The following is a 25,602-nucleotide window of genomic DNA, read 5'->3' as shown; positions in this document are numbered from 1 at the left end:
TAATTGAAGTTAATGAACTATTAAAACAAACAATCATTAATTCTTTTTGGATATTGTTGCACGCGCGTGTAACCTAGAAAAAAATAGGCATAATAATCTCATTCGATGATACGAGATTAGGTAAAAAGCTGAACTTCGCATATTTTCGGCCTACTCACACATTAGGTGCCTTTGAAGAGCCTTGAAAGAGCGGGTGTGTAAAGGCACTTTATGTGTATAACAAACCTTTTCCTATTCCTTATAGTGATCTGTACCCAAGAGGTAAAAACGGGATCCTAGATTAGACTTGTCTGCTGCTTTTCTGTCTGTCCAGGCTGTATCTTACGAACCGAGATAGTTAGACAGTTGAATTAATTCGTACATGATGATATTATATTGCTACTTCCACAACAAAATATACCTAGTTACCCTAATTGAATAAATATTTAAGGGGGCTCGCATACAATACATATTTTTTATCATTTTTAAGAATAACGGTACGGAAAATAAAGTACCTTCTAGTAATAGCCGTTAGTTATAGTAAATAGCTACTACTAGAACTAACGGCTTATGAAAAAAATAAATGAATTATGAGTACATCGTAACAAATTCGGCCCTTAAAATATTCTAGTCAAACCTGTTCGGTCATCTGTTTCGTAAATACCGGTTTGGTTAATAGTCGGCACAGATAGACGGACAAAAAAATAATAAGCCGCTTATATTTGTAAACCTTGAAAATATGGTTCTAGAGCAAACATATGATTAACCTACTAGGGGAAACTACTAATTTAATTATTAGTACTAGTATAGGATGACTGGACGCAACAAGCGACCCAGGATTGGAAATCCAAGGGCCTTTGCTCAGCAGTGGGACACAGAAACAGGCTAGATAAAAATTAAGTAGTATATTAGGCGCTTACTGATCAATAAACGATCTGTGAGTTAAGCAGCCATTCTGTAGATGGGTGATCGCTTAGTGGTATTTCAACTGACGGTTACCATGCTTCGGGAGGCATGTTAAATGTCGATCTTGGCTGTTCGCATTACAGATGACACTCGGATTAAACAACTTTGACACAAGGTTCGATAAAAAAAGAAATAGTTGCTTATATAAAGATAATATTCTTTTTACTACCTCATATTTCCATTTTCTTATTAACCATTGTTCACTGTATTACATTTTTTTTAATCTATCACTCAAATCGCATTTCAAATAGATTAAAACTGAAATTTATTATAGTTTAAATCAATTAAATAAATTTTATTCATAGCCCCATTAATTTTCAAGCCTCATTTACAAAAATCATTGTTTTTTCTACCGTAGCAACAGATTTTTTCTAAAGACTTCTATAAAACACACCGGTTCGGTGTTTTTCTATGTCATTAATAATATAAAACATTTAAATAAAATGCAAACAGCCGGTAGATTGATTTAAAACGTAACTATTTCAATAAATTAATGGTCAAATGAGTTTCTAGAATATGACGTCAGAAGTGCATACCTATTTTTTTTATTGACTATATTTACGGCCGGCTTCACCTCTGAAGTATCAGTTTACTCAAGAGGTATGATTTCGACTGACTTTTAGCATGAACTATAATATTATTAATCTATTTTAATATCTGGATATAAGCATAGCTAAGATTTCGTTTTATTTATATTTTTTTCATTGAATCTTAAATATACTTACATAGTTTATTTAAAAGTATCGAAACTGCAACAATGAATAAATAAACCATTTTACTCAAGTATTTTGTTATAACATAGGTACATATTATTATAATCAAATGTAAACTTCATCTTAATACAGCATGGAAGCAGTTTAGTATTTCACAGACAGACAGACAAGAAGAGCACAAGCCGCAAGACTAAATCTATGTTTAATCATATAATGTGTAAATAAGTGTCCGTTTTTCTAATCTCCATAAAGTAATAAATCAGCTTAAATAGAGTATATTATTTACCAATAAAATCCGACCACAAATTAACTATATACATGCCAAAATACAGAGCAGTGATAGCCAGTAACCTAGTGGTATAATTTGGTACCTCCCACGCAAGTGGTCGACGGTTCGAACCCTAACTCACCAATGACTTTTCAAAGTTATTAAAAATAATTATTATCAATTGTTCCAACGGTAAAGGAAATTGCAAACCTGAGAGTTTTTCGGAACGGTTCTTGAAGGTATGCAAAGTCCTCAACCCGCACTTGGCGAGCGTGGTGGACTCACACTAATCACTATCTATGTACCTACATTTTATGCAAATAAATTCTATTTTATTCTAAGTTTTTCGCTTCCGTCATTACGGGAGACCCTGCTCAGCAGTGGGCCATTAATAGTTTAATTTTATTCAAGTAATGTTTGCCAAAATACACCTTTTATTTGACCTACTTAATTAACAGTTAATAATACAAATATATTATAATACATGCGGTAAGAGGCCCCCTTGTAATGGCAGTTTAAATGTATCATGTCATTAATAGTCAATCAACGTAGCTAAAGATAACATGCTTTGTGATTGAGAGGTCTTGAGGTCGATTTCCGAGTCGTTAAAGGGTGATTTGACCTTATTATGACATAAGGTAAGGTTTGGCGGTTCTTTTTTATAGGTTATCTAAAAGATAAACTAATTAATCGATAAATATTGGAAAAAATCTGTAAAACTTAAATATTCTATGTCATCGATTTTCTATGTTCTGTCTTCTGTGGCGCAGTGGTTAAGGGGCACTTCAGGAAGTCGTGGGTTCGATATTATTAATATTTCGGGTCTGGTTGTACTTTGTGTCCGTTGTTTGTATGTTTGTTAAAGTCCCCACGATGCAAGAGGACCTCTATCCTAGTGCAATAGTTGTCTTGAATTTTTTACTTCCACTTGGACAAGATAAAACCTTTTTTATTTGATATTTAATCATTAATTTTTCTTACATAATAATGCAATTTACTACACAGTTACATTATTTTATTCGTCTTATAACACTTTAAACCGCCAAAATTCTACGACATTAGTCAATTATCATACCAACACATATTTAATGAACTATTATCGAATACAAATAGAAGGGCCAAGGGCAAGGCGTGAGCGACGCATAATTATATGGAGAACTTGATGTTTGTCTGTTGGGCAACAACTCAGAAACTACTGACTCGATTTTGATTACATTTGGCACAGAAAAACGTGTATTGAATATTATACTGATAGTTTTGTTTTAGTTAATAGAGTAGTAGCCGGATTTTTATTGCAATGCGCTTGGTTTCAATAAGCTGTCCACGTTTATGGATAGATCAGCAACACTTTATCTTCAGACTAAATAATTTTGTCGAATATTAAAATAAAGTACTTTTTCAAACAGGCTAACAATAGCTAAATAAGTCTACTAGTCACTGATGTTCTAAACTGATCGTTTTCAATACTTACCTTAACATACAAAGTTCTTTACTAAGTTGTCGGATTAGAGCAGTTGATAACTAAACAAAAAATTAAAGGCCTATCTGAAGATATGTTATTGACATCGGCAAGCGAACGTTTTGTAAGGCAAATACATCTTGGAGGCTTCGTTTGAATAACATGTTTTGGACAATGCGCAATTAACTGGGAGTACCTGCCTATTAATTCTACTTCCTACAAATATTATAATGGATGTATGTTTGTTACTCTTTCACGAACAAACTACCAAACAGATTTCAATGAAATTTAGTACACTGATAGTTTATAATCTGGATTAACATATAGGCTACATTTTATCACGGGAAATCTTTTCACACGGACGAAGTCGTGGGCAGAAACTAGTTTGTGAAAAAAGACGTCCGTTTTGTCGAAAAGACGTTGAACTAGCTTGCTATAATAACTTAAATATAATTTACCTTAATATTTGTGGTTCGCACAAATAATTGTTCCGTGTGATAATCGAACCCAAGACGTCTCTCTACTTTAACCACAGTAACATGGAGGCCTTCATTTTCTTTTTTTTTAATATTACTCTTGCAATCATCTCCCAAACGAGGGAGGGGTTAGGCCTAGAATATTGAAAGCGTAAATATATTTTATTTTGCCGGTCAATGACAGACATTATGACAGGAAAGGTACACTGTCCCACACAAAACAAGGGTATAGATAATATCAAGACAATGTTATTCCCTAGCCAATTGACATCGTTTTAATTTAAGAGAGTGGTTTGATCAATATCTATAAAAATAGTTTACTTATTTTTTGGCATTGACGTAACTGTCACAATGGAATATGAAGGATTTTTTTTACCCATTACTGTCCCATTTCTGGGTATGGCCTTGAGTCCACCACGCTGGACAAGTGCGGGTTAGGGACTTTGCATTCCCTCAATAAATGTAATAAATCATAGTAATAAATTTAACCCATTAATGTCCCACTGCTGGGCAAGGGTCTCGTCCCGTAATGACGGAGGGGTTAGGCCTTGAGTCCACCACGCTGGCCAAGTGCGGGTTGGGGACTCTGCATTCCCTCAATAAATGAATTAAACAATTTTTTGCAAGCAAGGTTTCATCACGATGTTTCCCTTCACCGCTAAAGCTAGTGATAAATATTGCTGATACACACATAACTTCGAAAAGTCATTAGTGTGTTGCATCTGGTTTGAACCGACGATCACTTGTGTGGGAGGTGCCAGCGTATACCACTCGGCTATCACTGCTTCAAACAGATTCCTGTATAGCGTAAGATAAAATTAGGTCGGGAAAAAAGTCTTTTCACATTATAGTATGTATGAACTTGTAATAAAATCTTTTCAGTACACAAAAAATATTTGTGATATTTGGGTACCTCACGAGCTCACTGAAAGAAACCTAATGAACCGTGTACTCATTTGTGATTCTTGAAGCCAAAGAGATTTTATTACAAGTACATACATACTAAAATGCGAAAGAACTTTTTCCCCGACCTAATAAATGCTTAGACATTTTTATCACGAAATGGCCAACGCAAAAGATATAGTTCTAGATTATCCTAAAATTGCGTATAAAATAAACAAATAGTATCGTAATATTTTGTTTTTCACGGCCGGAGGACAGATTACACTGATTAACATTTTGTTTATCATAGACACATCTTTTATTCATTCAGGTCATAAAGTTACGGTCATAAAAAATTAGTAACAACTTTACCGCCTAAAAAAAGAGCTTATAAATTACGAACCGCGATCTAGGTATATACTAAAACGCTATATGCTATGTTCTCTGTCTTGGCATATACTGTTTAGAGACCTTTTCACCGTTTTAAAAAAAGAAGGTGGTTTTCAAATCATCCGTTTTTTTTTTCTTTTGCCGTTTCCTCTCGGCTTTTCAATAGATGGACTGATATTGATGTTTTTTTTTATTTATTGGAAAGGTATCTTTGAATGGTGGTGCTTCTAAATTACTTGGTGATGTTTGAAGACGGTTTCTTTGCAAGAATTATTAAAGATTATTGTTTACTATTTTAATCTGAGTTTCTTGTAAATAAGACTACCCTACCCTTCTTTTCTCCTATTCTTGTTTATCTTAAATATACAAATACAATAGCAAAAGATTCCGTCATTAAAGTATAATACCGATTTTATAAGAATGACTCGTTTTCAAACTTTTCGTGACAAACAATGAAAAATCAGATATTTGAATGCTCTTATGTCATAAATAGGCTATATTTTAGTATTGTTAGTAATCATGAAATCATGATTGTCTCACTATAATTATTCAGGGGATTTTCCTATTGCAAAAGGAAAATTTCCTACTTGAAGATTTTTTTCAAACTGGCCGTCTCTTGCGCAATTGTTCGTGCATCTAACTAATGAACATGAGGTTTCAGGTTCGTTTCCCGGGTATAATAAATAATAAACATTTACAATTATTTTGAAAAATACATATTTCTGTTCTATAATCGTGGACTTTGACATAGCAAAGAATTTAGCACGGCTGTTTAAAAAACCGTTGACCTGGGTTTTAAAATGTTTACTAAGTAATAAATTAAATTTAACGATGTTTTATTGTTATTTTATGTAAATATTTGGACATATTTTGGTAATTTTTTATTACCATTTTCTAATTAATAGCTTTCAAATATTTTCTTTAATCAAAAAGTCGTAATTGTTTGCAAGCAGATTACAATAATATTTTTCTCTCTTCAATAAATACGACTACGTAGGGATACCGAATTCAATGTCAAGGTCAAATTTGTAAATTGTCTTCTTCTGTTAAGAAAATCAAGATGAACTGAAAGCATCATACTCTATATACATACATAGCCATTTACTTGAAGTAAGCGTTTTGTACTTGGAAGGGCTATAAATGGATCTAAAGTTATGTCAAAGAAAATAATGTAACATTAAATAACTTGAACTCTAGATTAATCATTAATAAAGAAAACAAAAAGTAATGTCTCTAAGTAGTAATCAAAAAAGATAAACATTACTTTAAATTTTGTTTAAGACCCATTACATTATAATAATATGTTAAGAGTTTAAAATAGTTAATAGTTGTTTTGTAAATTAAAGAGTAACCCCTATTTTCTGAGGTGCATTTAGGGGTAGTTTGTCTTTTAATTCAATAGCGTTAAAACTCATATAAAAAAACGTTATTGAACAGATAAACTACCGCTAAATGTACTCAGAAACCGAGGGTAAGAAAAGTAAATAAAATTATTTAATTACTTGGTCATATTTCTTTATAATAAATAAAAGCGGCAAACTCTAGACTGCCACAGAGTCACAATGTCATTGACATTGATAATCTCAGTTTAAAACAAAACATTTGATTACAATAATCACTCGTATGACTCCAATTATACAATTATATCGTTGTTACTTTCTCCTACTGTTATCGGGTTTACTACTTAATGACTAATTCGATTACCAGTCAGAAAATATGCTAGTAAAATGATAATTTAGCTCTATGACTAACAAAGTCTTGTTATTCTTTTAAATGTTCTGCAACTACAAATGTTATTAGTTAGGTACATTTGTATAGATTTTGATAAAAACAAATGTACTCCACTACTGGACACAAGTCCCATCTCTACTATTGGAATTTTTCGTGTGCCGATATACCAAACAAACGTGATTATATTTATAGGATATTAAAAAATAAATAATAACAAGGATTTCTTCCTTTGCACGCTTTCGACATGTAGTTTCAAAAAGAAAAAATTAAAATATAACGAGGAGTTGCTATAGGTACCCTAAAAATAAATTTAAATAATACCCTTCAATATTGAATAGCTAGAAAATACACGTAACTTATCTATTATAAGGTATATTTGTAATTATAGTTATCTTTTAGGTGTAAATATTTTCAAAATAATTAAAGTACAATAACCTTTAAATACGTAAAGAAAAAAACCCTTTTCTTTGTATTAACGTCATACAAAGACACAACAAAGTACATCTTCATACAGTAATGTTTCCCAGCTTGGTAAAAAGTACCGGATACTTCAATAAATCTTATCGGTTATTTGATTAGCGGACAGACGGTCTGCCACTCATACCACACAGACAATGAGAACACTACGATTCTCATGTCATACTCACTACCTAAATGAAACGATATTAAAAAACTACTGAACGGATTATGATGAAATTTGGTACACTGATAGCTTATAACCTGGATTAACTTCTGATACTTTTTATACAGACTAATTTTTACACGCGGACGAAATCGTTGGCTTTTAACTAAAGTTACGGCGTGGTACTGAAAAGTCCTGAAAATCTTTAACGCAAAATCACAGTCACTTTTGATAATTGTGAGGGGTTTGATTCCGTGCTAGGACGTTAATAGGGAGATTAAATTTTGACGCACGTAATGATTATGTCATAGGCTTGTTTTCCAAATTAGAAAGAGATTTTATACACCTCCGTGGACACAGACGAGTATAAGAAATATTTATTTATATCAATAACTTTAATTACAATTAAATAAACAATTACGGCGCATCTCTCATTACTAAGAAACAAGACTTACGCCCTTTTACAAACTACACAAAATATTATTCCATATAAAACATGGCATAATATATAATATTCTCAAAGAACAGATGGCATCAATACCTAAATAGAGATCGCACATCCATTACGATCAATTTGTCAATCAATCAGTTTAAACAATTGACAATACGTCTCTCAGTAATGACAATGTCATGTCATTGAACACTATCACTTTATTATAATACTATATTACTAAGAAATTGTGAAAAATAGTACGATTATTTATTGTTTATTTAAGGCTATATACTATACGGAATAACGTAGATGACTGGTTTGAACTTGTACTCATAAAAGGTTGAACCAATACAATGAACGTGTAGCGCTAATACTTTTCGTAAATTATATTGAAATTAAAATTATTATCAACTGAACATTATATAACGCACTCACTTGACTTCAACAAAAAACGAAATTGTATTGTGACTATGTCTTATTTCTACGATTACCCTGTAAATGTGAACCTGCATTATCAGTCATGGTTGCAACCACCGCCAGTGAAACCTGCTCCGAAACTTCAAGCAATCTTATGTAAAACGCGTCACCTTTTGATGATATTAGTTTCGTACATCGCAATAGTTTAAAATTCATGAAGACAATTAAATAAGAAAAGTCTTAAATCGTAATAAAAATAAAGAAATTAATTACAAAGTAACATTACATCCAAAAAATATTACCATAGACATTTATCTTTTTAATCCGCATGTCATCAATAATGTTATCGAATTCGGAAGATAACTGGCCAGTAGACAGTATGTTATCTGTAGTCAGATGACCTACAACTACTTGTACTGATTAAAATTATGTTACATGGCCCTAACATTTATAATCAAGTTGCAGAGTAGAGCCATTTAAATTTCTACTAAGAATGTATTTAATCAATCGTATTATTAATATTTAGTTGTATGCATGCTTAATGAATGACATGTGACGATTAATAATTAAGAACCATAAATAAAATTTAAAAATACTTTAAAACAACCGATGAGGAAGTTTTTAAATCGTCATATAATTTGCGTAGAACTCGATTTAGAATAGTGCGTATGTTAATGAGTGAACGAGATTAGCAGTAGCTAAATGTGTACTTAGAAAATTAAATATCTTGTTGACAGACGCACTTTTTTGACAACTTTGGCATATCGAGTGTCAATACCTTGACGAATGACCTGATTTTTTTTTAGATTTTAGTCTAGTGCTGCGACATGAACGGCTGGTTAAGAATAAGACGCGGAATAACTCAGGTTAGGTTTCTCGAGTATATTGTCTATGAATGTAGATTTTCATTCTTTTTTATGGTTTCTTTTACAAATTTAGAGGCTTTAAGGATTTTAACGTTTCAGGCATCATTAGAATTATTGCCATAAGAGTGCAAGTAATGCAGTGAGAAAAAGAATACCCGACATGATTTAAATCATGTCATAATTTAAAAAAATACGAATTGACGGATTAGTGCGAGTAGTGTTTTAATAGTATTCTTCTTAGATAGTAAAAAAATATGACTTAAATGTTAGTATTCCTGCATAATTGTTATTGCTTAATGTGAATATGTGCCATTAATTGTTTTTCTTTGAGGTCGTGATAACTGAATGATTGAATGAAGACATCAGACATTTAATCATGTATAATTGAACCCAATAACATAATTGATTTACGCCCACTTATAACTTAAACATACAACATTGTATGAAATTATCAATTGTTTGTATAAATATATCTAGGCACCTATAAAATTATTGTTTGTGTTTTTTCCCGGATTTTATTATCTCCAAAGTAATTAAAGTTTTGATTAGGTATACAAGTTTTCGAAAATTTATAAGCCCCTACTGTTTCTTTGAGTTTTATATCAAAATAAGAATCGTAGCACTTATCAATTGCCGTACACGTGTAAGTAATCACATAAATTTAAATCGAATTCAACGTCTCAGCTAAAATAAAACATTATCACAATAATATATGACCTAATTAATAATCATTAAATCTGATAAACTCACCTGACTTCCGAACGAAAAACGTGAAAAAAGAAACCAAATTGATTATTAAAAATTTGCTTGTCAAAAAAACTGAACAGCACTTTCAAGCACTATTTTTAAAAATATAGAGCACTAATTTTATTTTTAAAATGTTTTTGACACTTCGCGATTCGCGCGTAATTTTTTTGAAGTTGGAACGAACGTGCGGCCAGTTCGAATGATAAGACCGTACTGAGGCGGCACAGATAAAAATATGTACACAATATGAACGATTAACTTTGGACATTGACTATAGAATGATTTAATAGAATTATTATTGTGATTGTTCGAACCCAATGATTGTTTTGGTAAAGGAAAACTTGAATATTAGTAAACTATGGCGTAGTATTACTTTAAGACAAGTGGGCATTATGCCGAGTTGCATTAGATCATGTGAACGTTTTCAGGACTTGTTTATTTCATAGAGGCGTTTTATTCTTTTTTGCTTTAGCCAGTTTACTTATATTTTGTATATGTTCGGATTAATTAGGCTTCGCCAGTATGGTGTTAAGCCCGCACTGGGCACAATGCTTGATTTCCCGTTTCCTTATAAAGTTTCTAGAGTTTGAGTGTGGTTGTAATTTGTGTTTGTGTTATAATGTTTATAAAGAATTTGCTTATATGAATATCTTCACTTAAGCAAAACGTTTTTTCATAGTTTTCTGAACCTTGTTTCTCCTTTTCTTCAGGACAGGATCGGCAATACTCGTTATCAAAAGCTTATCAATTTTGCCAAGAAATTGACTAACCGGGCTCCAGAACTTAGTTATTAAGAATGACACTGTCCAACCTGGAACTTGAACCTGGAAACAGTGGAAACCGTCATTATCATACGCAACAAGGACTTTCTATTCAGCTCCTAATTTTATTTACGATGCAATTTTTTGATGAGTAGGACTAGTCGGTTTCTTCCGCCGATATGACCTGATATAAAAAGGAGGGACGTCGATGCCCAGCAGTGGGACACTCAACCAGGCTAACTAGCAGAAAAAAAAAGTAAAGCCTGAGTCATCCCTATTATTTCGCAATACGATGGCTAAACATAACTAAAGTCATATAAAAAAATATTCTACCGATTTTCTTTGTGTTCACCACGCGGTCAGTCTGACATTAATCATTAACCTTGTTACATATTACCTACAAATAAGAAAAACAGAGTTTACTAACCGTTTATCAATGCATACGTCGGGTCATCTCAGAGAAACGGATTAATTATATAATAATAATAATTAGCTATTAATTAAATTATTACAGTGCAACTGCACTGAAAAAGCTAGACTTTTGAGTGCAAAGAGTGTGTTCGTTCTGGTGCAAATTTTGCTGAAAGCAGGTTTTCAGTGCGTTTGTTCGTAAAGCACTAAAAATGTACTCTCTTCTTATGTTGAACTCGGTGTGAATCAGAATCGTTTCAGATGATAAACTGACGTTTTATATTGAAATTGAATAGCACTGGAAAGATAACCGGTATTGTGAGCCATTTTATGTTTTTATTCTTTTCTTCTAAAGACAACTCTTCTTCTCTTTTAAAGGCAACTCCCGCACTAAGAATTGCTCTTGTGTCGCGGGGACTTTTACAAATATACAAACAACGGACACAAAGTACAACCAGACCCGAAACAATTAATTGTGGATCGCACTAATAAATGCTCCGTGTGGGAATCGAACCCACGACCTCCCGACTCAATGGTTTCGGCGTGGCGACCGTAACCACTGAGCCACGGAGTCAGTCAATACTATTACTTTTGCACAGTTAAATATATATTGTTTTGAGAGCATCTAACGTAATGTAAAACCACGGTCACAAAAGTCTCACCCACTCCCGGTTTCTGAGGTACATTTAGCGGTAGTTTATCTATTCAATAGCGTTTAAGTTCATAAAAAAAAAATTCGACTTTGTCCGCGTGGAAAATCTTCCCGTATGAATCCCGGTCCCGGTCTCCGGGATAAAAAGTAGTCCATGTGTTATTTTGGGTAGTATATGCGTGAAAGAGTAACAAACATCCATACATTATCACAAACTTTCGCATTTATAATATTAGTAGGATTTAACGACGTTTCAAGAAAAACTCTTTACAATAGACATAAAAAATACAGCTTAACTTGAACACTATAATGTTCCCGAGTGCTATTGACATCGTGTTTCAGTACAACTGGAGCGGACGAGTTTATCAGTTTATGCCAATTGCCAGTACACGTGAGAGTCTACTTTAATGTACTTAGCTATTACTGTTTAATAGTTTTACTTAGTTATTATGAGCCCATAAAAATGTACGGAGATTTTTTTCTGCTTGTCGATCAGTGCTAAAAGATTTTAGAGGTTTTGTGGGTTCCATGTTCAAATTTGAACCATCTCCCTTAAAATAAAGATTAAAAAAAAAAGTTTTGTGGTTTTTGAGTTAGTAGAGTGAATTGTTTCTTTACTTATGATTTTATTAGGGCAATCCTTGAATGGACCAAGATCCCAGAGCTGCCAGACCTACGTCATTTTAGCAAAGCTGAAACTTTGAGGATTGTTAGTATAAAGGGTCTGTTAAGAGGTATGCACATCCACTACCTTGAAAGCGGGGCCGTTTCTGAGGTAGCGCGGAGTGAAGGTGCGTAAAAAACGACCCAACCTACGTTATAGTAGCAAAGTTGGTTTTCAGATATGTTATTAATGATATTATGTAGAATTAAAATTGACTATTGCCAGACCGTTTCCCGGGGCCATTACTTCTGCCAGACGCCTTAAATGTTATAAAAAAATGAGGTCAACTACGTCATAGTAGCAAGCCTAAATTTTATATATGTTATTAAAGGTACAATTTTAAGACCCCCTGTATGCGGACAGACCATTCCGCAGGGCCCTTCGTCCCCTAGACGCCATTAAAATTTCCCTATGAGTGCGAGAGTAAGAGCATTATTCATACGCATAAATGAAAAACAATTGAAAAAAAAAAAAAAAATTGAAAAATTATTGAATACTAACTGACCTGCGCATCTTTGCTTGCGTCACTTAAGAGAAATAGGTCAAAATGTTACATAAACGGGTTATGTAACATTTTTCACTGTTACTCTGCTCCTATTGGTCGTAGCGTGATGATATATAGCTTATAGCTTTTCTCAATAAATAGGCTATCCAACAGTAAAATATTTTTTTATTCGCACCAGTAGTTCCTGAGATTAGCGCGTTCACACAAACAAACAAACTACTCAGCTTTATAAAATTAGTATAGATTAAAAGTACTTGGAATGTTTAGGAAGATAAGTAACATTATTTTGGGAATTATTTTTAAAATAGATATGGTTTACACTATTCACAAAAATTATGAAAAAAAAATTGTAGTCATTCATCATCATCATCATCATTATCTGAGCTCTTACTTCCCTCATCAAATTGAATATTTAAATCATCTCCACCATCGTCTTCATTGTTACTTGAATTCTCTGTAAAAAAAATGTAGGTAATGATGTTGAAAACAGTTACAAGTAGGTATATTGAAATAATTTATAGTTAAAATAAAATACCTAATTCGTTTTCAAGTGATTCGCTTACGAAACTTGGCAATTGGTCACCATCAAACCACTTAAAATGATAATGGTTATCCTTTAGAACCCACCCTTTATTTGCTGGGCTTAAAATGCTAGGACGCTTTATATGAGCATTACTCCAGACACCCGCAATATAATTTGCTCGTCGAAATTGTTGAAGCAATTCAGATTTACAAGGAGGTAAATTACTTGCGTCGAATTTTTTAACATTTTGCCGGTGGAATTTCTCATTCACATCGCCGACTGTATACGTGTTAATGAAAAGTTGTAGCCGTGCAGCATCTACATCAATTCAGCTCAGACCATTTAAAATTTTAAAGAAATCGCGAGAATATCAAGAAGCTTATGTTCAATTCGGAGAAGTTGAATTATCTATTGATAAAGCGAAGGAACAAAATATATTTGATGTACTTAATTCAAAAATTTATCTGCGAGTTATATAATGTTCCCGGATTAATTGATGTAGATGCTGCACGGCTACAACTTTATATAACTATAAATTATTTCAATATACCTACTTGTAACTGTTTTCAACATCATTACCTACATTTTTTTTACAGAGAATTCAAGTAACAATGAAGACGATGGTGGAGATGATTTAAAAATTCAATTTGATGAGGGAAGTAAGAGTTCAGATAATGATGATGTTGATGAATGACTACAATTTTTTTTCATAATTTTTGTGAATAGTGTAAACCATATCTATTTTAAAAATAATTCCCAAAATAATGTTACTTATCTTCCTAAACATTCCAAGTACTTTTAATCTATACTAATTTTATAAAGCTGAGAAGTTTGTTTGTTTGTGTGAACGCGCTAATCTCAGGAACTACTGGTGCGAATAAAAAAATATTTTACTGTTGGATAGCCTATTTATTGAGAAAAGCTATAAGCTATATATCATCACGCTACGACCAATAGGAGCAGAGTAACAGTGAAAAATGTTACATAACCCGTTTATGTAACATTTTGACCTATTTCTCTTAAGTGACGCAAGCAAAGATGCGCAGGTCAGTTAGTATTCAATAATTTTTCATTTTTTTTTTTTTTTTTCAATTGTTTTTCATTTATGCGTATGAATAATGCTCTTACTCTCGCACTCATAGGGAAATTTTAATGGCGTCTAGGGGACGAAGGGCCCTGCGGAATGGTCTGTCCGCATACAGGGGGTCTTAAAATTGTACCTTTAATAACATATATAAAATTTAGGCTTGCTACTATGACGTAGTTGACCTCATTTTTTTATAACATTTAAGGCGTCTGGCAGAAGTAATGGCCCCGGGAAACGGTCTGGCAATAGTCAATTTTAATTCTACATAATATCATTAATAACATATCTGAAAACCAACTTTGCTACTATAACGTAGGTTGGGTCGTTTTTTACGCACCTTCACTCCGCGCTACCTCAGAAACGGCCCCGCTTTCAAGGTAGTGGATGTGCATACCTCTTAACAGACCCTTTATACTAACAATCCTCAAAGTTTCAGCTTTGCTAAAATGACGTAGGTCTGGCAGCTCTGGGATCTTACTCTAGAACCTTCTTCTTCTTATCGTATGGTTAATGATCAACCTAGTGTCAAAGTTGTTCAAGCCGGAGACCTTTGACGTGACTTAAAGACTGTTATCTTAATAAACAACAACGGGGACTGACTTTTACGTACCCTCCGAAGCACGGAGACACCCAGTTCCAATACCACTATACGGTCACCCATCTACGGAATGACCGCGTCAAGGCTTGTTTGACCCGCAGATTGTTTACCAGTGAGCGCCACTGGCTATGGGCGTTCAAACGGTGAACCTTGTTAACTGTTTTACGATCACAAATTAAGACGTCCTTTTCATAAGATTCTCCATGAAAATGGTAAAGGGTTTCATACTATTTCATAATGCACGTAGGTAAATAAAGAAATTCCGTAACTCGAATAAGAGAAACCGGTTCGCGAGGAAACCGTAGAAGTACTTAAATTTGGTTTTGTATAACCTACACGTGAAAAGAGACAATATATTTTACGCGAAATAAATATCCTACGTCTATTGTTATTCCTCTAACTTATGCAATTTTTCCACAGTTTACGAAATATCATCACAGTTTTCAAATGACGTGTCGCCTCTGACTAACCCAACAAAAAAACTATAATAACCATAAGGCCACGTATGTTTATAATTATTTTTACATAAAACTATGACGAGAAGTTTTTAACCCACTTCAAAAAGGAGGATTCTCAATTCGATAGGTTTTTTTTAAGTATGTAGGTACCTACACCGAATCCGCTGAGTTTTCCGAACTGATTTACGTAATAATTTTCTTTGTATGTTGAATAGTTTCGAATTGGTCTCATAAAAATTGAATCCTGGCATATTAGTTATAATTTTATGAGCATTTTTTTTATTTATTTTCACTGTTCAAGAGCATCTTAACGTAGTTAATTGTGATTTCACATATGCGTTCATGACCGCCAAACATTTTTCACGATCTGTTATAATACAAATATACAAATTTATTTATATCTATTATGTATAATCTTCAATAAAAACGTCTAACAATAATCTAGGCTCGATATAGTATCTTTTATAACAGAAATAAAATAACAAAATGTGTCACGTGCAAGTATCCGGCGTGGGCTTCAACGTGACCTACCGTCCTTATGTCTTTGACTGCTGGAGCGAGGGTCCACGCACATTGGAGGTAACGCGATACCAATGGTGTAAAAATGGCTCTACGTAACATGATTGAGATAAAATCACGTTAGTCCTTCTAGGATAGCATGAGGTTCATTGTTCTTTAATACGGTGACTAGAATTTAAATTACATTTATTTAATAATATATGAAAGAAAATGGGCTTATTGTAGTTAAATCTGTAGTTATTTATGCTTGCAGGAATGTTCTTTACATTCTACTGCAACGTAGATGCCGCGTGGTTTTCTGTACATATTTGAAAAGTATAAAGACACTTTAATCAGGAAATACATAAAAATAAAGAAAAGCGAAGACAGTTGCCCTCCTCATATTTGCATAATTTATAACCAGTTTCTAACCTTCATCTGGTTACTGTGTCAAAGTGGTGCATATTTTAATAGTGCGTGTCCAAAGTACAAAAAAGATCCACCATTGAGTACTTATCTATACATAATGTACGAAGTAAATAGTGTTTTTACATAATGAGAACTAGTGCGTCGCCGACCTGTATATACCTTTATCAACTCGCATCGATTTATTGCTCTCGACATTGATAAGCATTCAGCCAATCTTACATCAGCGATAGTTTGTTATATATTGACAAATATTGAGAAATATCTGACAAGAAATCGTCATCGCGATCGATCAATAGGTATTATCATTTTAGTATAAAAATCTTTATTATCTAGTCATACAAGCAGGCTTCCTGACCGACATTTGATGATGGCCAGGTTCAAAGAAACTAACCAGTGAGTTTGTTCGTAGAGTTGAAAGTGAAGCAATGACATCACCACCATATAACGATTTTTTTTTTATTTATTTATCATTTCAACAAAGAATAACAACATTTTAAGCAAATGTTGTTATTCTTTGTAGAAATGATATATGAATAGCAACAAAAAACCACTAAGGTTTAAACCTGTGCTATCCTGAATTTTAAACTCTCGCGATTTGTACACATAATTTTATAACGCAATGGGACTTAAACGCTAATGAAAATTAAAGAATAAGTTGGTACCTTATTTATTTACGCGACGTTTCAATCGAATTACATCGACCGTGGTCACGGGCTGACTGATGTGGCTGCTAAGCGTCATCTCCGTGCCCTAACCTTTAATTTTCAATCGCGCTTAAGACCCGTTGCATAATAATATTATCACCACGATTGCTCAAGAGGAAAGATTTTCATGGCTGATGAGATTAATTGGTACAGGACGAATGTGGAGCAAGCACATATAAGCATTCAATTTTGTGAAATTTGTGAGGACACAATCACAAAAAATATTCTTTACAGAAAATCTGAATCAAGATTTTGCCTTTACTCAGGATGCGAGCAAGAGATTAAGTGATATACTTTATCACTGCTTCGCAATGGCAATATTTAATAAGTATAAAAGTAGTTATAAAATGTCTTTATCGGGAAACATATTCAAATAAAACGAAAACAAATGATTGTCATATTTTTTATTAAACTTACAAAAGTCTTAACAAACATTTCATAAACAGTTTAATTATTAACAAGTCATTATTCTATTACTTAAAACAGAAATACTCATTCATACATTTATTTGATCAGCCTTCAAACATAAACAATTACATAAGAATATGCTGTCTATAAACACATTAATGGTTACTGTATAATAGAATACGGGAATTAACGCGAACACGCATTTTACCTTAAAAAAAAAGGCATTTTAAGGTAAAATGCGTGTTCGCGTTAATTCCCGTATTTTATTATACATTAAACATGCAACGCGAGAGTTTAAAAGTTATGACATTAAGGGTTATTTTTAAAACACGTAAAATCTCTCGGGACAAGAAAACTAACAATCATATACCTTTGGAAACCTATGATCAAGAAATCATCTCGTATTTACTCTAGAGTTTAGTCTAGCCGTTTTAAATATACAGGGTGTGGCGTAAATAATGGATAATCCTTTACCAGCGGATGGGCGACAACCCAATTGATCTAAATAACAAAATTTACCTCTGGCACAAGTATCATAGTTTTTGAGATTTTGGCCATTTTGTGAGTTTTTTAAAAAAGCGATTTAAGCTCGTTCTTTTTAATGCTGTGATCACAATTTAAGGCTTTTTTTAAATCCGTTTTTTGCAAATAAATCCTGAATAGATGTGCTGAAATGATGATGATGCTAAAAATAAATTAGTCGACCGGCAAAAGTGTTAATAATTTAAGTTCGTTGTAATATTTTGACAATAATCGGTATTAATGCTGCATGTTGTACCAATTTAGAATTCTAATAAAATTTAGAAATTAGTTATGGCGTGGGCAGTAAAGCCACCATACATTTTTTTTTCACCACAAGTGCTCAAAGTTGCACAAATTTTGTGAAAGATTATAAAATTCAACTTTGAATGCATAATTTAAATAAAAAACAAGTAATAATAACAAAACAAGATTGTAGGTTCAATAGCACATCTATTCAGGATTTATTTGCAAAAAACGGATTTAAAAAAAGCCTTAAATTGTGATCACAGCATCAAAAAGAACGAGCGTAAATCGCTTTTTTTAAAAACACACAAAATGGCCAAAATCTCAAAAACTATGATACTTGTGCCAGAGGTAAATTTTGATATTTAGATCAGTTGGGTTGTCGCCCATCCGCTGGTAAAGGATTATCCATTATTTACGCCACACCCTGTATATGACAACGTCTTATGTCCGATTTCTGAGGCACATGTAGCGGTGCTTTATCTATTGAAACTGTCATGAGCTTTAACGCTATTGAATAGATAAACTACCACTAAATGACTCAAGGCCTCACCCCTCCTTATAATTATAACCCTTGCCCTACAGAGGGACAGTAATGAGATAAAAAAATACCTTAGAAACGAGGGGTTAATTTAATGAAAATATTAATGCGTGTTGCAACATCTCTTCTAGAAATTGTTCTTAGTACTTGGAAGATAACTAATTAGTTAATGAGTCTACATTTACAAAAGGATAAAGAATACAATTAGTTGAAGCTCTAATGATAATTTCATAAACATAACTATAGTAAGTAAAGGATATGGCAATTAGAGTTCATTAGCAAGGCAAGACAATATTAAAAATAAAATACATTGGTACTTAATACTTAAGGAAGCTTTCTTTTAGGGAGAAACACACCAGGACGACAGCGGCCATTAGCGATGGGCAGGCTATCACGATTAGTACCGCTTAAAAGGGACGCTTTTCGGACTCCTGAAGCGATTATGGTCTTTAAATCATGTTGATAAAGTCTAAAATTGTTTTAGACTGAAAGTGCTCGCCGCGCCACTGCCTTCCCGGTGTAACTAAAGTAACAATATTATAATATATAAAAACTAGCTGAGCCGGCAAACGTTCCTTTGCCATATAAAAAAAAATAGTGTCACGTAGGTGTATGAAAAATAGATGTTGGTCGATTCTCAGACCTAGTCAATATGCTCACAAAATTTCATGAGAATCGGTCAAGCCGTTTCGGAGGAGTAAGGCAACGAAAACTGTGACGCGAGAATTTTATATATTAGATTACTACTCACTGAGCGTAGAACACGCGCGAAGTTCTTAAATAAATTAGTAGCTCTAAATATTCTTTGATTATAGTTTAATACACACGCTTAGGAAAGTTATAAGATAAATAATATATGAAATATATTATTGTACTTTATAGATATGTCTCGGTGAGTACTTTGTTATTTTACGGTGGTTAGAAAAGTGTACGCGTTTAAAAATCTCGTGTATTCAAATTATATTATGCGTTTTATTGTTTCATTTATATCATTAGGTAAAACGTCGTTATATCTTTGGTTATATTGTACTAGAAAAACAGTATGAAATTTGCATGTAGTATGATAGATAATGTTAAATGTTTGGTAAATAATATATATTTTAATTAAATATACAAGAGGTTATAATAGTATGTTTTGGAATTTTTTTCTATGGCATCACTATGTTATTGCCATACGAAAAAAATGCTTCTTAATATTTAATTTAATAAAATAAATAGTTTTCTTGTTCATAATTTATATTAAAGATAATTTCTACTAAATAAATAATATAAATTCGTTGCCACAAATTATAGTATTTAAAAGGACCATATTTCTTTGTTATAGACCATTATTAGTCTAAATTTGTAAATAAAATTCTCAAATAAAACGAAATAAATAAAAGTCATATAGGTAATTAAAATAAATAATTTAAATTCATATCAATTTTATACACAAAATAAGTAAATGTACAAAACATTATTTATATAATATTATTTTAGATAATATTTCTTAATAACTATTTACAAATGTAAAAATATTTAAAACTCGTTCAATGTTAGACGCCGTTTTCAGTCAAAATTGCCAGTGAAAAAAAATGTATTTATAAAAGAAAAATGGAAGAAAAATAATGTTACTACTATAAAAATTAAAAGTAATACTTTATATAAAATCGGGTATAAAAACAAAATAATTGTATAACAAATAAATTATTTGTTCTTATATAAGTAAAATATACGGTAACTTTTTATACGAAAACTGAACTAAAAATATACTTGGCTATTCTCTTTAGTTACGGTACAATTGGGAGGTGTTTAATTAAGGTAACAAACACGAAATAACTAACATAAAAAGAAGGGGCATGTGGGCGTGGCACGCGTGCCATATGAAGTATGTGCAGCTATACCTACCCTAGTACTAGCCTAAGAGATGACACTAAAAGCACGTAGATAGAATTCCGACATAAAGCACAAAGTATTAGCGCAAAATACGACTCTCATGTCTTTGAAAAATGACTGGTCGTATTAATTTGTAATAGTCGTTTATTCCTCTTCATATTTCAGTGTGCGTTCAATGTCATCGGCTGAGTTTGGCGACAGCTATCTTCAATTAAAAGTATGACATGCCCTTTCCTCTTGTGTTAGCTATTCCGTGGTAACATGGTAAAAGTAATTATAATTAGTCCGTCAATTAAATTTCGGTTAAATATAGTATACGTGATTTTTTCATTAAAAAACCAATACAAAGCAATTTCTTCCTATGATCATAAAATTTAAGTTACTGTAGTAACTTTCGTAAAGTAAAAAACATCTATTTATCAATATTTTAGTATTATTTACAGTATTTATTTAAAGTTAAAATCATTGAATTATTCAATGTATTTGCATATTTATAACTATTTATTTATTTATTTAGGATTTTTAGCTGTTTTTAGCTTAAGGCACTTATGAAATAAAGATTGAGCAATGTAGTGAATGATATCTCTATATACAAATTACATATAAAAAGAGTTTTTAAGATAAAACTGTATGGTTTCTTTAAAATAAACAGTTAATAGAACAGAGGTATATGAAACTAACTTTTCCATACTCCAAAATATTATTTTTTTATTTCTTTATTACTTCGTACACGCAAAGAATGTTCAGGGCTTTATGCTTTACCTGAGATAGGCTTCTTATTTCTTTGTAATTTTATTTTGTCAAAGACATTCAGGTAAAATATTTACCCAAACCGGGATTCAATTCGTAGACGACAAGCCTTCTCCGTAACTGTATTAGTTACTACCATTGCGAAATATGACATTTTCTGATTTCTCTTCGCCCTTTTTTTATGGTTCCGTACCTACAAGGTAAAAACGGAACCCTATTACTAAATCTCCGCTGTCTGTTTGTTTGTCCGTCTGTCTCCAGGCTGTATCTCATAAACCGTAATAGCTACGAAGCTGTAATTTTCAGAAATCATGTATTTCCGTTGCCGCTGTACTTTAATTAATAAGCCCATACATTTTTATCTTAAAAACTCACTATTTTATAGTATATATTTGGAACTTTATATGGCAGTTAACTACATGGGAAGCTCGATTAAACTAACATAGACATAAAGGTCATTTTTTTAACGTCAGATAATTATATACATAACTAAATGTTTAAAGTTTAATACATATTTTTGGAGTGATGTAAGTGTAGTGGAAATTCTCTTTTACTACAGTCAACTTGGGTAACTTTGAATCATTTGGGTAACATTGGGTAATATAAAAATTGATAAAGATTAATTTTAGTTTTGCAATCTTTTATCAATTGTGTTGGTTTCATATGAAAAAAATAATCGAAACTAGTTCAAATTCCTACGTTCAATGTTACCCAAATGATTCAAAGTTACCCAAGTTGACTGTAACGTCAACTTAATAGATTTTTATGCCAACGTCTTTACGCAACCATTTTCAAATACATGACGCTAAGGTCTTTTTTATCTTATACAAGCATATTTCTTTACAAATAAACGTTAGCGGTAAAAAGGATAAATAATTATCTAATTTTTATAAAATTTTCTAAGACATTTATGTCTTTTTTCATATCACTTGATTGATATATTATTGTAAAGTATAGTTCTTTCAAGAATCTATAAAGGAAGAGTTATTTATAGTCCACACTTTACAAGCTGTGGGTTTATAGTCTACAGCCCCTAATATGTAAAGACCCGTGTTTTAAGTGGGACAGTATAGCTTATATTACGGCCGTTTTCAATAGCCTACCGACAGATTTATAGACCTACTTGTAGTTTACCCTTCTTATCCATAAAAATATACGAAGTTATGAAAGGCTTAAAAAGAGTTTTGTTTCGTTCACTCCTTAGCGAAATGAAAAAGAGAAAACATATCATAGGTTTTTAACTTAAATAAGTTTATAGTGTGTTTATGAATAAGAGGATATATGTACAGGTATCTACGCTCAAACATTCATAGCTAGTGTCGGTAAAAGATCAGTGGATCTGTAAAGCATATACTTAATACATATATCATAAAAATTGATCTCTTAGAGGTTATTTAATTAACAAAAACCACCTTTAACATCCGATCCCAATGTTTTAAATTATACGGAAAAATTATGTTGGTTGTTACTAAAAAATGTGGGTCTATCTTTACCTGAAGGTAAGTTCTTCAGGTAAAGATAGACCCACATTTTTTAGTAACAACCAACATAATTTTTCCGTATAATTTAAAACACATTTACCGATTCAACAGTAGTCCTATCTAGATAGGTCTATCCTTACCTAAAGATACATTATTGAAAACGTAAAACGAATTTAAAACAGTCCATCTATATCACTATATACAAAACTATCACTGTATATCACTAAGACTCCACGGACGATGACGACTCTTCGTTCAAAATGGGCGCTGTTTCAGGAGATTTTAGTAATTTTCTCATTAACACCGTTATTCCTGCTATTAGAAGGACTACGCCTATTGCCTGTGGAAAGAAAATAAGATATTTTGGTAGTAGGGTAATAATTAGCTAGGGAAAAGTCTTGCAGTAATGGGGTAAAAGTTTGCACCATTGGGGAAAAGTTAGCAATCACGGGTAAAAGTGAGTAACTTCGGTAAGTTTTAGTGTAAATCATACTCATAAAAATTACCACACTTTTTATTGAAAAATTATCTCATATTTTTATTTAAGAACTTAGTTGTTTTAGTTAGATTTAGTAATGTGTCTGGGAAACAACAAGAATTTTTGTTCTTGAAAAGGACAATTCTGTTATGTAATTTAATATGTAACATAAGTATCAAATAGTTGATAATTTCGGGAGAAAATTTAGGGCTCATTATGTATAAATATGACAAATTAAATTACTTCCTTGCCGATTCAAAGCTCGAATTTTGCAAATTAAACATTCTTTAACTAGATAAAAAGCTAAGTCAACCATTCAGAAAGAATAACTTTTGTGTTGTGTGTCACTTACAGTAAGTGCATACAATCCATAAGGCACCCAGTAGCGCATGCGTATGGCGAACTGTGCCATGCGCGCGTACTCCGGGGTGGTCTCCATCTCCTGGCGGAACCAGAACATCGGCACCATCGTGTCACCGTCCGGCAGCTGGTTGTTTATACTGGAAATATATAATACAAGTGTTAGGAGTATTGTATGAAAGAAATAGGATATGTATGTGTTTTAATGAAACGAATTGAATTTTGTGTCTTTTTATATGTTCATGACTGGTATTTTCCAAAGATAAATAGGGGGCAGTATTTCGAGAGAAACTGATGTATTTCTATTTTATTTTGTCTATAAAGTTGGTCTCTTGTAATATAGAGCGATAGTATCCCCGTGTATTTTAAGTTTACTAATGCGTCCAGCATTTCGGATACACAGGAAAAAAAGGAAACTTAGAACTTTTAAAATAATAATTAAAAATATACTTAGAAATTGTTTATTTTTATCTGACTGATACACTTACAAGTTGTACTTTAAAAACCTGCAAACAATTTTTAAATCAAAGGCAAAGTAACTTTAGTCGCTTAATAAACGAATATAGACTTAATAAATGTATAGAAGATACTCACGTGATACCAGTAACATGTCTAACTAATAGATTGATCTGTAGCTGCGCGGAGACTCCCAGTGGCATGCCGGTGAACATCTCCAATATCAGTCTGAAGTTCATGTCACTGGAAATAGATAAGAAATAATTAATTTATATAACAAAAGAGGTTAATTAATAATTTACACATGAGTCTTGACTCAAGGCCTAAAACCTCCCTCTTTACGGGAGGAGACCCTTGCCTAGCAGTGGGACATTAATGGGTTAAATATATATTTTATCTGATTTTAGAAATCCTAGTGTGTATGTAATGTCTTTGTTCTGTATTACTCTTACTCATATATTTTGTTGTAACATATTTAAGAATATTAAATAAATCAGTAATTTTTTTTCATTGTTGACAAGCTTTGTATGGAAAATAAGATAACGAAAAGTTAAAGCGCTACTGAACTATCCGGGTCTGAATTTTGCTAGAACAATGTCGGTCAGATTCTAAAAACATCTAATATTAAAAGTAAATCTATTACTTCCAGCACGGGACTCTTTAGCACCCTTTACACACACTCTATCGCACATGAAACAACAACCGTGCGTGAAGGAGCGCGCGTGTATGGGGAAAGGAAAGAGCACGCGCCACGCTCATCTGTCCGTGCCCGCGAAGACAATCGCGAGCAAAGACCGCGCTGCGAACACAAGCGTAATTCTGTACGCTCCTAAGAACGTGCGATACAGTGTGTGTGTGTAAAGGCGGCTATTACCTTGAAGCTATCACAATAAAAATATACTCACTCAGTAGCATTTAAGCCATCAATCTTGCTAGGGTAATGCGGGTCAGTATTCAAGAAGTGGGGTAACGATACAAAGGCGGGCGCGCCGAAACGACACGCGGACACGTTGAGAGCGCCTGATGGTAGACAGTCCGGTGATGACGTCGGCTCATCGCAGAAACAAGCCTGGAATTATGGAAATCACAATCATTAGAAATGAATTAATACTACTTGATGGAAAAATGTGAGGGTATTTAGAATTGTTTTAAAAACTTTTAGGTGTGTTTCAGGGTTCCATAACCTACTAGGCGAACGGTTTCGTGCACTCGGACATCAGAAAATTAGGCGGCCTATTTGGACTACTGA

General features: G+C 32.7%; 2 protein-coding genes across 3 annotated transcripts in view; both read right to left on the bottom strand.

Moving 5' to 3' along the window:
- Window positions 1-10,149, bottom strand: part of LOC142975465 (protein peste-like) — an 81,742-nt gene extending 71,593 nt beyond the window's left edge. For both annotated transcript variants that reach the window (XM_076118314.1, XM_076118316.1), the window contains exon 1: window positions 9,953-10,149. The gene's annotated coding sequence lies outside the window, so the exon portion shown is untranslated. The remainder of the gene's footprint in view (window positions 1-9,952) is intronic.
- A 10,193-nt stretch (window positions 10,150-20,342) lies between these two features.
- LOC142975466 (protein croquemort-like) overlaps window positions 20,343-25,602 on the bottom strand; it is a 34,672-nt gene continuing 29,412 nt past the window's right edge. The window contains exons 8-11 of the mRNA XM_076118317.1: window positions 25,259-25,422; window positions 24,492-24,596; window positions 23,890-24,037; window positions 20,343-23,399 (exon numbers count right to left, since the gene is read on the bottom strand). Of these exons, the coding sequence (XP_075974432.1) occupies window positions 23,283-23,399; window positions 23,890-24,037; window positions 24,492-24,596; window positions 25,259-25,422 (534 nt within the window). The 3' untranslated portion in view covers window positions 20,343-23,282. The remainder of the gene's footprint in view (window positions 23,400-23,889; window positions 24,038-24,491; window positions 24,597-25,258; window positions 25,423-25,602) is intronic.

The sequence above is a fragment of the Anticarsia gemmatalis genome, chromosome 9 (genome assembly GCF_050436995.1).
Source record: "Anticarsia gemmatalis isolate Benzon Research Colony breed Stoneville strain chromosome 9, ilAntGemm2 primary, whole genome shotgun sequence".
NCBI classification, from domain to species: Eukaryota; Metazoa; Arthropoda; class Insecta; order Lepidoptera; family Erebidae; genus Anticarsia; species Anticarsia gemmatalis.
Note: the sequence above shows the minus strand (reverse complement) of the source record. Positions and strands in the feature narration are given on the sequence as shown.